The sequence below is a fragment of the Protopterus annectens genome, chromosome 7.part0 (genome assembly GCF_019279795.1).
Source record: "Protopterus annectens isolate FY-2018-M chromosome 7.part0, PAN1.0, whole genome shotgun sequence".
Lineage (NCBI taxonomy): Eukaryota > Metazoa > Chordata > Ceratodontiformes > Protopteridae > Protopterus > Protopterus annectens.
Genome location: NC_056739.1, coordinates 559,032,768 through 559,050,690, shown reverse-complemented (window position 1 = coordinate 559,050,690; position 17,923 = coordinate 559,032,768). Strand labels below are relative to the sequence as shown.

General features: G+C 44.6%; 1 protein-coding gene across 1 annotated transcript in view; it reads right to left on the bottom strand.

Moving 5' to 3' along the window:
- LOC122806593 (complement decay-accelerating factor, GPI-anchored-like) overlaps positions 1-8,675 on the bottom strand; it is a 514,569-nt gene extending 505,894 nt beyond the window's left edge. Inside the window, exon 1 of the mRNA XM_044077145.1 lies at positions 8,499-8,675. Within this exon, the coding sequence (XP_043933080.1) occupies positions 8,499-8,628 (130 nt within the window). The 5' untranslated portion in view covers positions 8,629-8,675. The remainder of the gene's footprint in view (positions 1-8,498) is intronic.
- Between the last annotated feature and the right edge of the window lie 9,248 nt (positions 8,676-17,923).

The window sequence follows — 17,923 nt, the reverse complement described above, 5'->3', positions numbered from 1 at the left end:
TACTTGTACACAAATTTAAAGAGAACATACACTTTGTGTTAATATATACTAATCTTAGTGGAACACTTGCTGTGGTGTCTTATTAATGGCTCATCATTGCCTGCTGTCCTGTTTCAACAACATTTTCACTGCACACATTTCCCCAAATTTCCATTAAGAGGACAGAGAAGGGAAATATGTATATATGGAAAGACTGCCTTTACGTAAGGGGACTGTATTGATTACAGAGTTGAAGACATGTAAAAGTATATATATAAGCTCATCAGAAATTAATGAAATGTGTTAACTGGTGTAGAACACGGATTTCATGGATCATTTTCAGGTGCAGTTTAGAAGACTGCAGAGGGTGAAGAAAAATGCTTAACCATGGTACTACATAAGTATGGAAACAGAGAAGTAATATGCACAGCTTAAACTGTTTACAGTTGGAGAACATTACAATTGCAATACATATTGAGTATACAGTCACAGAAGAAGTATAAGACTTATATGCAATTTTTACACTTGATAGTAATAAAGGGGAAAGAAATGATTACATAACAGAGAGTAGGGAGGAAGAGAAAAGCTTGTAGTATTGTAAAGTGACAGTGCAGTATGGCAGTAGTTCATATACAGACAGATACAGATAAACAGTAACTTTTAGTTATGTACTTACCATAACTTTAGATGTTTGGGATCCATCTCGCCTACATTCTGTACTGATGGTTCGGAGCCGATCCTCGGCTCCGACTCGGCACGCTATGCAATAGAGCGAAGTCTCTAATTGGCTGAGCTATTCTATATCCCAGGATGCACCACCACCAATTCCCCAGATCTTGTTTGTCCGCACACATGCACCCACACATGCACTGCTGATATAACATTGCCAGATGTTTCAAGATGAAATGGTTGAACTCGGACCGTTCGGTCTCTTCTGATCTCCAAGGAAGGGGGAAGGAGGGTGGGTTATTGGGAATGTAGGCGAGATGGATCCCAAACATCTAAAGTTATGGTAAGTACATAACTAAAAGATGTTATGTGATCCTATCTCGCCTACATTCTGTACTGATGGACAGCGTCCCTAGCACCTGATTCCTGGGTGGCTCACTGGAAAACACTCCTGAGAACTGTGGAACCGAAGGAAGCTCGCCCCCGAGATGCCACATCCAATTTGTAATGAGAAATAAAGGTGTGAGGAGAGGACCAGGTAGCCGCAGCACAAATGTCACTAATGGCAAGCTTAGCATGAAATGCTGTTGAAGTAGCCATAGCCCTTGTAGAATGAGCTTTCACAGTGGTTGTAAGCTCTCTATTAGAAAGAAAATAAATATGACTGATACAGTCTCTGATCCACTTGGCAATAGTGACCTTCGTGATGGCTTTGCCCAATTTATTGTCTGAAAAAGACACAAACAACTGATCTGTTTTTCGTGTTTGGTGCGTCCTATCTAAGTAGAAACGCAATTGTCTGTGGACATCCAATGAATGGAAGATATATTCTGCTCTGTCTGAGTAATTGGGGAAGAAAACTGGAAGTTCCAAAGACTGTTGAAGACAGAAACTCGAACAAACTTTGGGAACAAAAGATGGATTAGGCCTAAGGGATACTCTATCCTTGTGAAAAACCAGGTACAGTGGGTTGACACATAGGGCTTGGAGTTCCGAAACTCTTCTGGCTGATGTAATTGCCACCAAAAAAGCGGTCTTCCAGGAAAGAAATTTCAAGTCAGAAGTTGCTGCTGGTTCAAAGGGGGAAGAGGTCAAGGCACCTAATACGAAATTGAGATCCCATGGTGGAGCAGGATGAGAAACTGGAGGACGTAGCAGCCCAGCACCTTTCATGAAGGCTTTACACAACTTATTGCTCATCAAAGGTGGGTCTATACTTGCATGAAAATTAGAAATAGCTGCTAATTGAACTTTAATGGTAGAGACTGAAGAACCTTGATTGAATAGGGAAGCTAAGAATTTCAAAACGTCCAACACCGGGGCAGTAATGGGATCTAAACCTCGGAGTTGGGCCCAAATGGCGAATCTCTTCCATTTACTATTATACATTTTCTTAGTCGAATTCTTGTGGGCTGAGGACAAGATATGTATAACTTCTGAGTCTAAAACCTGGTTCCTGACTATAGTCGGAAGTGGAGGAGCCAAGCTGTTAACTTCAATGAGTGAAGGGACTGGTGAAGCTGTCCCGACTGGTGGATCAAGAGATCTGGAACCTGGTCCAGGAACCATGGACCGTCCAGTGCGTATTTCCGAAGAAATGGCAGCCAGACTTGACGAGGCCAGTATGGGGCAACTAAAATCATCTTGCACTGCAAGTGAATCACCTTCTGGATCACCCTGGGGAGAAGGGGAACCGGAGGAAAGGCGTACAGTAAGCCGGTGGGCCAAGCTTGGACTAGGGTGTCCTTGGGAAACCTCCCCAGACTCGGGGTAAGAGAAAAGAACCGTAGACATTTTGTGTTGAGGGGAGTTGCAAAGAGGTCGCAACAAAGAGTTCCCCATCTTCTGAAGATCTGAGAAGCTACTCTGTCGTTCAGAGACCACTCGTGCGGGGAGAGAATGGTTCTGCTCAGTCTGTCGGCTATCACATTGGATCTCCCCGGAATATGTGTTGCTACCAAGAAACGGTTGGTTGCAACAGCCCAATTCCATACTCTCATGGCCTCTCTGCAAAGAGGGTAGGACCTGGTCCCTCCCTGCTTGTTCAGGTACCAGACTACTGACATGTTGTCGGACTGAACAGCAATCATACCTTGGGGGGAGGTAGCAGTGCAGTGCTTGAAGCGACAGAAGCACTGCCCTCATTTCCAGTATGTTGATGTGTAGGGAAGTCTCGCCGGGGTGCCACTTGCCTTGAACTGACCTGCCCAGGTAATGTCCCCCCCACCCCGTCTGGGAGGCGTCCGTAGTCAAAGTGGCCACTGGAGGAGGAGGAACAAAAGGTCGCCCCTGATCCAGGTTGGACGAGGTAAGCCACCAACGGAGGTCCTGTTTGCACATCTCCATAATTATAATTTGGTGGCTGAGAGGAAGTTCCTGATATGACCACTGGACCGACAGGAGCCACTGGAGAATCCTCATGTGTAATCTTGCTAAGGGGACCAGGAGAACGGTAGCCGACATGGAACCCAACAGTTGTAGGACCATCTTTGCTGGGGCTCGGCGTTTGAGGAGCAATGCTCGGACTTGAGATTGTAACGTTTCTATTCTCTCTGTAGGAAGATAGACCCGCATTTGCCTTGAGTCTATGTCTACCCCGATAAACCGTATAAGCTGAGATGGCAGCAACACAGACTTTGCCCAATTGAAGGTGATTCCTAGGGAGGTTCCTAGAGATATAGTGGCTGCTAGGTTCTGTAATAGTAGATGCCTGGAGGTGGCAGTTAGGAGCCAGTCATCTAGATACGGAAACACCTGGAATCCTAGACTCCTCAGGTGAGCAGTCACCACCGCCAAACACTTGGTGAACACCCTGGGGGCTGTGGTGAGACCAAAGGGCAGTGCGCAGAACTGGAAATGACTGTCTCCCAGGCTGAAGCGCAGATGTCTCCTGGACGCCTGATCTACCAGAATGTGATAATAGGCGTCCTTGAGATCTATGGAGCACATCCAAACACCTTTCTCCAGTAGCGGGAGAATGGATTGTAAGGTGACCATCCGGAACTTGGACTTCTTGACTGATCGATTCAGGTTGCTGAGATCCAAAATGGGCCTCAAGTCCCCGGTCTTTTTTGGCACTAAAAAGAATTTTGAGTAAGTCCCTAATCCGGTCTGGTCTACGGGGACCGGTTGGATGACTCCTTTTTGAAGCAGCGTTGAAATTTCGATGGCTGCAATATCCCGTTGACTGGGTGGGGGGTCCGGGATTTTCCTGGATGGAGGGGGGGGTGTGTGAAAAGGGGATGACGTAACCTCCGGCGATGATTCGGAGCACACATTGGTCCTGAGTGATACTCTCCCAGGCCATTAGGTGTCTCGAAAAACGACCCCCGACTGGCTCCGGAGCTGCACAGTCGGGCAATCCTTCAGGGATGCTGAGAGGTTGAAGAGCCACGAAAGGACTCGCGGTCTCCAGTGTTGCGGGGGCCTCTGCCACCTCTGGGACGGCGTCTTCCGGAAAAATTTCCCCCTCCTCTGCCTCTAGAGGGGGGATCGTCCTGCTGTGAGGGGTAATTCTTCTGAGATTTATGGAACCACATTTTCCCTCCTCTTTTAGCCTTGGGATAAGGCCGAAAGGGAGAGGAAAACCGTGCTCCTACGGCAGTCAAAGTTTTACCCTTTTGCTCACAGCGGGTCAAGGTGTCCTTTACCTTGGGTCCGAACAAAGAGGACCCATCAAAGGGAGCGTCAGCAAAGGAAGACTTGAAGGCCTCCGCAAAATGACACAGGCGGAGCCAGGCTTGTCTCTGTAGAGCAGCACCCGTACCCGCCGCTCTACTCGCCCCCTCGGCTGCATACGAAATGAGCCTCATGGACGAGTTCGATATCGACGACAGGGTAGCCAACTGAGAGCTAACCATCTGGGCTAACTGCTCAGGCAGGTTACCAGAGAGGGTATCAGAGTTCCTTGATCAGGTCCCTCTGAAGTCTAGTGAAGTGCATGAGGTAATTCAGAGACCTTAATGTAAAGGCCGCTGAAGAAAGGGTGCACTTCCCGTACCGGTCCATGCTCCTAGACTCCTTATTAGGGGGATGGACGGACGTCGAAGCCTCTGCCACATTTTGCTGGGTAGCAGATGCCACCACCATAGCATCTACAGCCACACCCTTGGTGAGAAATTCCTTTTCCGGGGGCGCTGACAAAAATTTGTTAGGGCGAGCAGGCACCGGTTCCACAGAATCTGGATGTTCCCACGCCCTTCGAGAGATCAAATCCAGGAGCTCATCGAAGGGCGGAGACACCCAGGAGGCGGAGGGCTGAGCCCCGAAGGCCTTGAGGAACACCGACTTGTCAGAGGAAGGGGGTTTGGTCTGCCAGCCGCCTCGTTGCTTGAGGACTTTCAGGATGTCCACAAAGGAGACATCATCCGAGGACGACTTGGGGGACCCTTCCGCATCATCAAGATCGGTGTCGGAGGTGATACACTCGTCAGGGGAGTCGACGTGCTTCCTCTTGCACTGTTTTTTTCTTGGGGGTTCCTCCAAAGACTCTTCAGAGGGACCTCCAGGAAGAGAGGGACCCCCAATGGGGGTGACCTCAGGCCCCAGGGCTCCGCTGTCTTGAGACAGGGGGACTACAAAGGACCCAGTCTCCATGCCTAGGGAAGGTGCCGGGGAGACGGTGGAGGTAGCCAAAGAAGATTTGGCTAAGGCACTCCTCATGGCTCTAAAGGCCGGACCCCCAGAATCCTGGGAAGGTCCGACCCCCAAAGCCATAACAGCAGACGGCACTCCCGCAGCCGACGCACCGAGAGAGAGGCTCAGAACCGAAAACATCGGTCCCGAAGCGTCACCCCCGGGGCCGATCGAAGAGGTCCGTGTACCGAACTCCGACCCAAAGGCCGGAGTAGGAGTAAGGGTCGGAGCCGACCCGGACACCTCCATCGGCTCCACCAGCACCGACTCCAACGGTGCCGAGGCTGTTGGAGGAGGAACCAAGGCTAAAGGGTGGACCATCGGCTCCAAAGCCGACTGGGCTGGAGCCAAAACTAACTTTTTGAAGACTGGAGACTGAAACAGCCTTTGGAGCACCCTGTCAATGTCCGAATCTGACATCTTGGAAGATCGGGAGGAGATCGAACGGGTCCGACTAGACTTCTCCACCGGCTCTGAAGGACTAGGGGACCGGCTCCGAATTGTCTCGATCAAAATCGGTGCCGAAGGAGACTCCATTGTAATTTCCCTCGGTGCCGAAGAGGACTACGGCGCCGAAGGGGAAGAGTCTGAGCGAACAACCCTCATCGGCTCCAGCCATCGGCTCCGAAGCCAGAGGAGTCGAGGCTGGAGGCATCAAGGCAGACCGTTCCGCCCTCGGCTCCGAAGTCCGTGGAGCCAATGGAGAAGCCTGCCTAGATTTCTTAGTGGTCGGTTCCGACGGGCTGGTCGGAGCTGACGATTTCTTTTTCTTAGAGGAAGAAGAAGCGGAAGATAAGGCCTCTTCAAAAGTAGGCTTAATAAGTCCTTTTAAAATCAATTTATTTCTCCTCTCTTGGAGGACTCGAGAGGAAAAAGCGTGACACACACTACAAGACTCCTGAAGGTGTTTGGGTCCTAAACAGTATACGCAAAGGGAGTGATCATCCGTTATAGACATTTTGTAATTGCATCTAGTGCATTTTTTAAATCCAGAGGGTCTGTGCTCTTTTGACATAATGCCAAACAGTTAGAAAAAAACACAGGAAAACAGAATAATCAGAACAAACACACTTACAGCAAAATATAAGTTAACCAAAGGGTATTGGTCACACAACAGGAGGGCCAAGAACCCTCTAACTAAAAACGGGAACTTGATCACCTCACAAACACTACACAAAAAGGCTACTCATGCACGAGGGGGAAGGCCCCTCTAACTTAAACGGAACCTTTCCCTGAAAAAACAATTTTTTACCACAAAAAAGTTCAGAAAACTCACTCATACACAACGATAGCTGTTAAAACAGCTTTTTGGTCAAGTTTAAGAAAATTCCTGACAGAAAATTCTAATAAAGAAAGCACTTAGCTCAGCCAAGCTCGAGACCACATCTTTGCTTTGTAAGCCGCAAACGAGATCTGGGGAATTGGTGGTGGTGCATCCTGGGATATAGAATAGCTCAGCCAATTAGAGACTTCGCTGTATTGCATAGCGTGACGAGTCGGAGCCGAGGATCGGCTCCGAACCATCAGTACAGAATGTAGGCGAGATAGGATCACATAACATCATGCAGCTACACATTTATACAATATATATATATATATATATATATATATATATATATATATATATATATATATATATAGATCATTTAGATCATTGACACTCTGTGGACTGGTAACTTGTGTCCAAATGTGGTCAGGTGGAGGACTGGTCACTTAGATGTTTGGTCAACTGTTTGAATATGTATGGGTGATGTAGAAAAGAGGGATTTTGATGGTAGAAGGTAAGTCTTGTGTTTTCGATTCTAATACCAAAAGTTTCAGATATACCAAATGTTTTGGAATTAGAAGGCTCATGTGCTTGCAGGTTAGGGGTTGAGTAAGGACTAGCTTAGAGGACAGATTTAGTGACGTACATGTGGAGTTTTATTTTGTTTTGTTTTTTGTTTTTTTTTGCGGTGTGTGAGTGTGTGTGTGTGTGTGTATGTGTGTCAAAGTGTCTTGTTTAGTGCCAATGTTACAGAAAGATATGGTTCTTTTTAAGTGTATGAGCAAAAGCACTTCCTCGTTAATATAATTTTTTGATTGGAAAGATGTGTTAGCTCTTCCACTCCTTCCTGCAGGCCCAAGATGCCAATGTTATTCTGTCTGCTTATGTTTTCCTGGTCCTCAGCCTTACATGCAGGTGCTGGGTAAAGACTCTGAAGTATGCTATATGATACTCTGTCTCTGGTAACTACAGGGAAAGAGATACTTTCAGAATCTCCTGAAGGGAGGTACAGTCAGCCATAGCCCCAAATGCAGATTTTATTTCCTGAAACTGGAACAGTAGCTATATGAACATAAGCTAACAGGCATCTCACGTCTGAGAGCTGTAGCAGTTATCAATTGGCCTCCTGCATTGCTACTGGGACAAATTCTATATTTTTTCCTTAACTCAGGACAGTGTTGTCTGCAAACCGCAGCTTTGTGTTTAAATATAGACAATAAAAGGTGAAGCAGTAACTACTCCTAGCTGAAGGACCCTTATGGAGATGTTAAATAAAAAAAACAGCCTCTGCTGGCTCTGTGGCACAGAAGGATAAAGCCCTGACTGCAACCCAAATAGCCCAAGATTGCTTAGCAGCTCAGAGAGCCCATCAGGGGTAGGTGACAGAAAAGCAACTTGCATCAGCTTGCTCACCTGGGTGTGAGAGCTGTGGTGGATCCTCCTATTCTGGTGACCAGGAGCTCCAGGGGAGTGTCTTAGGCTGTTTTGCTGAGAAGAGGCCTCAGGGAGAGGAATGTGGGTCTGTCTGAACAAGATGGAGTAGAAGCCTTTGCAGAGGTGTCTGAAGTTGTCACCTTCTTAACAGGGATGCAGGCTGTCCAGTAGTCCTCTGAAGCACATTTATTTATTTATGTATTTATTTATTTTAAGAAGAAGGAAAATGCTTGCATATGAGCTATATATGCCTTTCCACTTTTCCATAAAAGCCAATAAATTAGTCTATTACAAAACATCTCTCAGTAATGCAACAGTGAAGGAAAACTGCATTAAAGGAGAAAAAAGCCAACAGTTCAAACAGGAGTTGTATATTTGACTTGTTTCTTTACATATAACTTCTATACATTTTAAAATGATTGTCACTTTTTATTGTGATCCAAGTCTGACAACAAAACCTAAATCAACTTGACCTACATAAGTAAGCAGAAAGATAGTTAATGATGCTACTTACGTTTACAAATGTCCCCTAAATCAGTCCATAACCCATCCTGTCTGCAGATTATCTGACTGTCTATTCCTGTTGGCACATAACCTTGGCGGCACTGATATGTCAGGACTGTATCTACAGGAAACTCAATCATCTCAGTTTCCACCAGTTGTGCAGCTGCAAATTTTGGGGGTTCATCACATTCAACTGGAAGAAAGAAAACACTTATGAGCAATGCCACAGAGATTTAACAAAGAAGAGATAAATCATAGTACAACAGCAGTTAACCTGGTACCTTTTCATCTCCTGTTTCAGAAAAGCATTCATCTTGAATATTCTAATTAGTAAATCACACCACACCACCACATAAGGCTATAAAAGCACTGTGTGTGTATATGTGTGTGTGTGTGTGTGTGTGTGTGTGTGTGTGTGTGTGTGTGTGTGTGTGTGTGTGTGTGTGTGTGTGTGTGTGTGTAGCTTTCTGTACACTGTCACAATGAACAGAAATTACAGAAAAGCAGCTCTTTTAAAAAGTGTTTCATGCCTTGAAAGCATTAAATCATACTTAGCAAATCAAAGCTGCGATATATAAATTTAGGCTAAAAGAACGTTGTCTCATAACCATGGGTAAATATTTTGCAGTGTCAGATATTTTGTCAATTATTGTACTACACTCCTTGCACTATATCACTTTCACATAAGACTATGTCACACTAAAACCTTTTGTGTGCAGCTCTTCATGTCAGTGGTAGCTGCTTAGCAGAATAAGTTCATTTTTTCATAGTTTACATACAATCCAGAAACACTGGACATGTTTCAGGAAGTAGCATAATTTTTCAACAGGTTAAAGGGAGAGTATCAAAGATACAGGAAAAGATAGTCTGTACCCCTCAAGGGGCTTGAATGTCCTAGACTTAGTACTCACCTACATAGGGGGTCTCTGCACTACCCCCTGTGTGTTGCCCTCCCTGATAAGATCTGTTCATAAACCAGTCTCGTTTGAAGTAGTGATCATACATGACCCCCCTCCTCCGAAGAGCAAAAAGGATGAAAAATTTCTCCAACGCAAGCAGTAGTCTCCTAAGTGATGGCATAAATAGTTTCAAAACCCCGTTACCACTGCCAGTAATGACTCCTATACAGAGGTGTACACAAATGCCTTGTATAAACACCTACACAAATGTACAGACTCTGCTATACCTAAAAGGATCAAAATGAGGTCCTCACAAAAAAACAAACGACTCTGGTGGATATAGAAAATAAATAGGTTATACAACAAGAGGAAGAAAGGAAGAAACTAATATCTATGAACAAGAGGGAACTGACTCAGCAAAGGAAGGACATCCTCCACAGTTTGAACAAGCAAATTAGCTATCTTGTAAAGTCATCTGAAGCCAATTATGAAGCTAAACTAGCATCTCTAGCTAAGGATAATCACAAGGCATTCTTTAGCTACATCAGAAATCTAAAAGGGAAGGCCCAGCTTTGTGCCAAACTAGTAGTGGACTGTACCACTCATACTGACCCTGAGGACATTGCTAACCTGCTAGCAGACAGATATGGCACAAACTTCACTCCCTGTCCCCACCAGACATACCCCAAAGCATACCCATCACCAATCCTCTACCTAGTATCTCCAAAGAGCAGGTCATAACTGCACTCTCCATGGCTAAAAACAGAGCCTCTATGGGACCAGATAACATCTGAGGCTGCCTAATAAATAGTCTGAAACAGTACTTAGCGGAACCACTTGGCACTCTCTTCAGTCACAGTCTAAGTATTGGTTTTGTCCCAGCAGAGTGGAAACAGCAATAGTAATTCCCTTGCACAAAGGGGATCCATCGACCAACCCTAGGAACTACAAACCCATAAGCCTAACCAGCGTTATCTGCAAGGCCATAGAGTGAATCATCATGGACCTTATCAACAAAGACATAGGTTCATAGGTGTGTACTAGGCTAATGGCCTTGGTGCCTTTACAAGCCTAGCCCATAGGATTACCTTGGCACTGTGCCACCAAATCTTAGTTCCTAGTGCCTCTGTCGAGTAGAGCCACTGGAGTAATCCCCAGGATGAATTTTCTATTTTCCATCCACTCATCAAAATTTCTCTTGAAGAGGGCCAGTGAGGTGCTCTGTTTGACATGTATGGGAAGTCTATTCCATAGCATGGGCAGTCTCTGGGTTATGAACCTGTCCCTTCAGCATATTCTGTTGATTGTGGTAATGAGGTTGAGGTCTCTGGAGCATGTTATGTGGAGGGATTTCTTTAGATGTAGCATTTCTAACAGAGAACTGCGGTGCTGGTGCTGCAGTAGCGTTATCACTTTATAGCAAGACGTTGTCCCGTTCGATTCTCAGTTAGAGCGTCTTCTGTGTGGAGGCATACGTGAATGGGGCGTGCCTTCATTGAAGGTTGTGCGTTAGGGCTGGTAATCCTGTACATAAAAATCCACTACCAATCATTAGCGGACCGGAGTTCCGCTGTGGCGACCCCTAACCGGGAAAAGCCAAAAGACACAAACATTTCTAACAGAGCTGGGTCAGACATGGCTTTGAAAGTCAAGCAGAGATTGCCTCTAAGTAGGCATTATGAGACCGAGAACAGTCGGAGTTTTTTGAGTCTGTCCATATAGGACAAGTGTTTAAGGCCTATGATCCTCTTTGTGAGGTACTTTTGTGGCCTCTCCAGTTGTTGCAGATGTCTAGTGAGGTATATGCCAAATGGGGCATTGTACTCAATGATTGGCCTAATGAGGGAAGAGTAGAGGGAGACAATGACCTCTTTCTTCCTGGATGCAAAACTCTTAGTAATGAGATGTGCCACATAGAAGGACTTTCTGACCACTGTAGCAATGTGGTGGTAAAAAGAGAGGTTGCTATCAACCTGTATTCCCACATCTCTTATAATGCCTTCTGTGTTCAGTGGACTACCATCGATGTGGTAATTCATGAGAACTGGGTTTTTCCCAAAGGGGATGATGACACATTTTTTGGCAATGAGCTTAAGGCCACGGTTCTGACACCAGTCATTGGTCTCAGTGAGGCTTTTCTGTAGGATGTCAACATCACTTGGGGAGTTAATAATGGCTCCCAACTTGCAATCATCTGCAAACTTTGTCAGCCAGAGTTCCTTTGTGTTGGCCTGGACTTCTGAGAAGTAGATACCAAACAGGAGAGGACCCAGGACCGATCCCAGTAGGACTCCACTCGTGACTGATTGGCAGTCTGACTTGGAGTCAGCTAGTTTCACACTGTGTGTTCTATCTGTGAGCCAGTTTGCAACCCACCTAGTGATATAAGGGTTGATGCCTAGCTTAGTGAGTTTTTCTATAACTCCTGAGTGGGGAATGGTATCAAAGGCCTTGGCCAGATCAAGGTAGGCTGTATGAATCACCTTGCCTTCATCTACAGCTCTGGAGACTGACTCAAAAAAGTTGATCAAGTTGAGCAGACATGATCTACCCTTCAAAAAACCAAGTTGTGTGGGATCCAGTATTTGAAGATTCCCTACATCCTTGTTTATTAGGTCCATAATGATGCGTTCCATAGCTTTGCATATCAGACTTGTCAGGCTAATGGGGTGATAGTTCCCAGGGTCTGTAGTTGATCCTCCTATTTGGAGAGGGATAACTGTAGCAGTGCATCATTTGGTAGGGACAAAACCTCAGGTGAGGCTGTGATTGAACAGGGCACACAGGTGAGGTGCCAGTTCACTTTATACTTTATGTAGAACTCAGTCAGGGGTATTGTCAGGTCCCATAGAGGCTGTATTCTTGGTCTTGGACAGTGCTGTTTTAACCTGTGCAGCAGTAATACAGTGTGCCTGTCAATCTACTGGTATTGTGATTGGTCCTTTCGGGAGGGGGAGGTAAAGTTGGCACTAAATCTGTCTGCCAGTATAATGGCAATATCTGTTGGCTCGGTATAGGAGGTACCATTGTGCAGTAGCTCATAGCAAATCTGGGTATTGCCGTGGAGATGCTTTACATAACTATAGAAGGCCTTGTGGTTGTCTTTACTATTGGCTGAAATTCTGTTTTCATAGCTAGCTTTAGAGGATTTGATGATGAATCTCAACTTTTTGTTGAGGGTGATAAGGGAGTTTTTCCAGTCTTGGGACTTCACCTTATTCTGCATAAGTTTTCTCCTTCTGTTGTAGAGTTTGTTTATGGCAGGGGACCACCAGCTTGGCTTCCTTTTTTTGTAGGACAGCATCTTGGTTCTATTGGGTATGGCGAGATCCATGCGTTTGTGTACATGTTCGTACAGTGCACTGGTGTATGATTCGATAGTCATGCAACTATTCCTTATTTGCATGGGTGCTGTGAAGTTAGCCACCTCTGTTTTTAGGAGTCCAAAGTTAGCATTGGAGAAGTTTTTCATGGTGGTTATCTTTGTGTGGGGGGTGTGAATTTCCAAGGTGATTGGTTTGTAGTTGGATCTAACCAGGGAGAAGTTGACTATTGGCATAGAGCGATGGTTGCCCATGTTAGTAATGACCAGGTCAAGGATGTTGCTACCTTTAGTGGGGGTAAGAATGAGCTGGTCCAGGGCATTGGAATTAATGAATTCCAGGAAATGGTGGGCAAGTGTAGTGGAACATGAGTTGTTCTCCCAGTTAATGGAGGGGTAGCTGAAGTCGCCCAGTATGAGAGTGTTAGGTTGGACCCTAATATTCTCCAGGGTGCTTAGGAACATGGAGTGTGAGTATTGGGACATGGTTTAGGACCTATAAAAGGTTACGACCTGAATCGCTGTCTTACCCACTGTTAGCTGCACCTGAAGTATCTCTGATGTGTTATGTTCAGCTACCAGTCTGGAGGTGTGCACATCTTTTATGAATATGGAAACACCACTGCCTTTGGAGCTTCGGTCCAAGTTCTGGGGCTGAAAGGTGTGGAATGAGTTACAGCCTGGTAGTGCAGGGGTGCTTTCTGCTGCCTTGAACCACTTCTCTGTTACAGCACAATTGTCAATGTTCTCCATTTTAAGGAGTGCTTCGAGCAAGTGCATTTTGAGATTTAGACTTCTAGCGTTGAGCAGCATGACTCTCAGATTGCATTTGTTTGTAGCTGTTATGGTGGTAATTGAGGGCCAGTGATTTATAAGCTGCCTCTATTTGTAAGGGACATGGGTGCCAGGCTTGGTGTAACTTTCCTGTTGCCTGTCCACTGGTCTAGGTTGAGCTTAAACTGGGAAATAGACAAACTCAGCTTCACATGGATGGGAAGCTTGTTGACCTTCATACTCTTGTATATGTATGTATGCATGTGTGTGTGTGTGTGTGTTGTGTGCGTGTTGTGTGCGTGTTGTGTGCGTGTGTGTGTGTGTGTGTGTGTGTGTGTGTGTGTGTGTGTGTGTGTGTGTGTGTGTGTGTGTGTGTGTGTGTGTGTGCATACATACATACATACACACACATCCATATGTATGTGCAAAAAGAATGCAAAGCACAACAAACCTTCCTTATATAGAGTGCCTTAAAGACCTTTCCCATTACTCAGTCTCCTACAGATTGCTAAGGAGCAATCTATGCCTGGCTTACATGGCATCCACAAACCCCACACATATGAATATCCTGCATATTTGTAAGTCAAGCAGTACCAGAAATAGAAGGTATATTGACCTGAAATTTGTCTGTAACTTAAACAGAACATTATGCAGAGACAGATATATGTCCCAGAGGCTGCCCCACCTGAGGAACAGGCTTCCCTTCTATGTGAAGCTGAGTTTGTCTATTTCCCAGTTTAAACTCAACCTAGACTAGTGGACAGGCAATAGGAAAGTTACAGCAACCTTGGCACCCATGTCCCTTACAAACATAGGCAGCTTATAAATCACTGGCCCTCAATTTCTTATTTGAATAGAGGGCATAATTTTTCGTTCAGTAAAACTTGGCTAAGCTTACAAAGACCCCAGGGTCTTTAGCCTAATAAACTATGAATCCATGAATATATCTACATCTGTCAATCTCTCTCTCTCTCTTTCTTGTTGTTGTGTCTTTCGGCTTTTCCCGGTTAGGGGTCGCCACAGCGGAACTCCGATCCGCTAATGATCGGTAGTTGATTTTTTACGTGCTGAGTTACCAGCCCTGACGCACAACCTTCAACGAAGGTACGCCCATTCACGCATGTCTCCACACAGAATATTCTCTAGCTGAGAATCGAACCGTATAATATATATATATATATATATATATATATATATATATATATATATATATATATATATATATATATATATATATATATATATATATATATATATATACATATATATATATATGTGTGTGTGTGTATATATATACATATATATATATATATATATATATATATATATATATATATATATATATTATAAATGCATGTGTGTGAGGAGTACTTCAACTGTCTTCTGTAGTGCTATGTTATGGCAACTGCTTTTTTAAAATTTAAGATGCAGGTTACAGTTAGGGGCAGGGTTAGCACATACTACTTAAGAATGGAGGCTTTGCTGACTATAATGGATCTAGTAGACCAAAAACTCTTATACATCCAGAAATCAAACAATTCAGCTAATACTAGGGCCACAGTTCTAAATTCACTCCAGCTAAAAGACTTAAGGGTGAGTACTGGCAAAGGGGAAATGTCCTTGCAGCTCAGTTGACTTGCAACTACTATGAACCTATGACATGTGAGTAATTCACATTCTTGTATGGAAGCAGAGTTAGTTAGGCCTGCCTTCCCGGGGACTCTTGTGTGACCTACATGGACTTGCAGTATGTGGGAGTAGAAGAGGAACACATGCTGCCTTGTCTGCACCAAAGGCAGATCTTTTAGAGTGTGTGTAGAAGACTTTGACAAAAGGCATATTGTTGTTGTGGGCAGGATTCACGAAGCCTCCGTGTAAGAGTTATAACTCATACACGGAGGCTGCAGTTAAACGGAGTGATGTCAGCATGCTCTGCATATTCATGAGAGCATGCTGAATCACACTTAAGGCCAACACGGTCCGTGTAAGACAGTAGGGGGCGTGTCCGTAGGCCGAGCCCTGTAAGCGGACACGCCCCCAGAAGAGGAAAAGTTCCCAAAGTAAACACCCACGACAGAGTCCACGGAAATGTGAATAAACAGAACACAACACATGCCCCCACAGACTATGAACAGAAAACATATAAATAAACACGTTATATATATTTTTTAAATTGTAAAAATGTTTAACCGTGAGTGCGCTTGTTTGCGCGGGCGTGCCCGTAGCGCAGCTACAGTTATCAGTCAGTGGGAAAGCATATAAGAACTAAATATGCAAAATAAGCCAGGAAGCAATAGCGTAGCGGTAGAGATGTTGGTTGAAGAGCAGGCATTCATGGTTCGAGCCCCCACAACACCAATATTTTTTTTTTAGCAAAATAAGCAGGAAACAAGTCCCTGACAAATATGTACACATAAAACCACAAGTTATGTAAAATGCAATGAAATAGCCCATTTATATTGAAGAAATTTGAGGTAACAAAAGAAAAATGCCAAATGTGCTCATAGCTGAGCTACAGTTTAACAGAGTGAGTGCATCTGCCCGTAGATGAGCAGTGGTTTAACTGGTGCAAAATGAGTGCCTGTAGCTGAGCAGTGGTTTAACACGGTGAATCTATGTGCCCCTAACTGAGCTGAGCGTAACATGCATGCCGATAGACAAATGAGGCTTAAACCAGCGTACCCCATTTGCGCAGAGCTGCGCACCGCGCAAACAAGGTAACTGACGGGCAACGTTGAGCAAGCCGTATCAAAACTGCCTTTACACAGACACACCCCTCAGCATGTCTAGACAGTCATGAAAAATAAAAAGCAGTGGCCAGGTTCAAACCCAGGATACTATACACCATAGTCAAGGTACATAACCACTAAGCCATGACAGCAGTACCTAGAAATGCAATAATAGCTAATATATAGGAATGAATACAAACTAGAGCATGACAGTTCAGGTTTACTAAAGTTGATACAATTCCAAAATGGCCAATCACAGCTATGTGCGGGAAAAACGGACTATATAAGCCCCATAGGCGGGAATACACAACATAAACGATTGTAGAACTGACCTGCAGGCAGAATGACAGGTGTAGGAGAGGGTAGTTGCTTTCCAGCACAGAGGTGGGGTGTTGAGGAGTCAAGGTACATGGTCTGGCTCGTAGTCCATAATCATGAGGCCCAACTGATGCAGGCCCAGGTCCTCTGGGGAGCATACAGGGCCGAGGCGTGGGACCGGTTGGCTCATGATCTCACCAGTGCCACAGGGATTCCAAGGACTGGTGAGCAGGTCCGTCACCACCATGCGGACCTGAAGAGATGCAAGCAGGGCCACCTGAACCTTTGGATCCAGGAGGCCCGGCAAACACCCAACGCCCCACTACTGAGTAAGTAACATTTAATTATGTATGTAAGAAATTAAACTAGCTGATATTATGGAGATGTGTATTCCAATATTACTTCATTTATATTACAGCTGCAGGTGTCCGTTCTGCGAACCGCAGAGCCTATGGTGATAGGCTGGTGCGGTTGCGCCACCAGGCAGGTTAGTAATCCACTACCAGAAACTGTAAAGAAATATAAAAGTATGACAGTCAGCAAAAGAGTGCAGTGTAGTCAGTAAGGAATAAAATCTGCAAGTAACAGTGTGACAGTGTCTGCAAGTATTGCTTGATTACCAAACTATGTGTTTCAGCCTGTAAGTTAAACTGAAAAATTAAACTGTCTGACATATATTCTGAAATAAAAATGCCCTACCTGTAAGAAAACAGTACACAACCTGCAGCAGGCTCAAAAGTATAGCTGCAGAAGATGATGAAATCACATGTGTGAAATATATCCCTGTGGAAATACTGAAACATGACAGAAGTGAGACTGCTGGAAAGGATTGTAATAACTACAGGTAAAACATGTCGATAAAGCCTAGAAGTAAGTACCATCCTGAATAGTAAAATGAAAGCAAGTGAGAGAGTATGAGAAAGTGTCATGAATCCAGCAATACAGTAGTAATAACCCCTGAATAAAGTATACTGCAGTCAAGACAGAATGAAATGCATGTGAGATTCAAAACCAAACAGCGAAATCTGTTCAAAGTCTTGCTGCATCTGGAATGTGTATCCCAAAATCTGGATATGTTTCTCTCAGTCTGCAATATGCAGATAGGATGATTGTCTGATATACCAAACATCCACACTTATCTACAGCTATATAAGGCAAATGTAGTAGGATGATGTAGCTGAACAAAGCTAGATATGAATGTGTATGAAGAACAATAAAACTGTATATTGATGTTGCATTAACAGTCCTATCACCAAGTTGAAATAGGTATCATATAGGAAACTGTAGTTAGAACAGTAGTGTGTATATAACTGTAGCTATTAGAAATGTACAGCATATGTATTGTTATTCGAAGGTGTTAATATTATTTTCTTTACCCCACCCTATAACCACA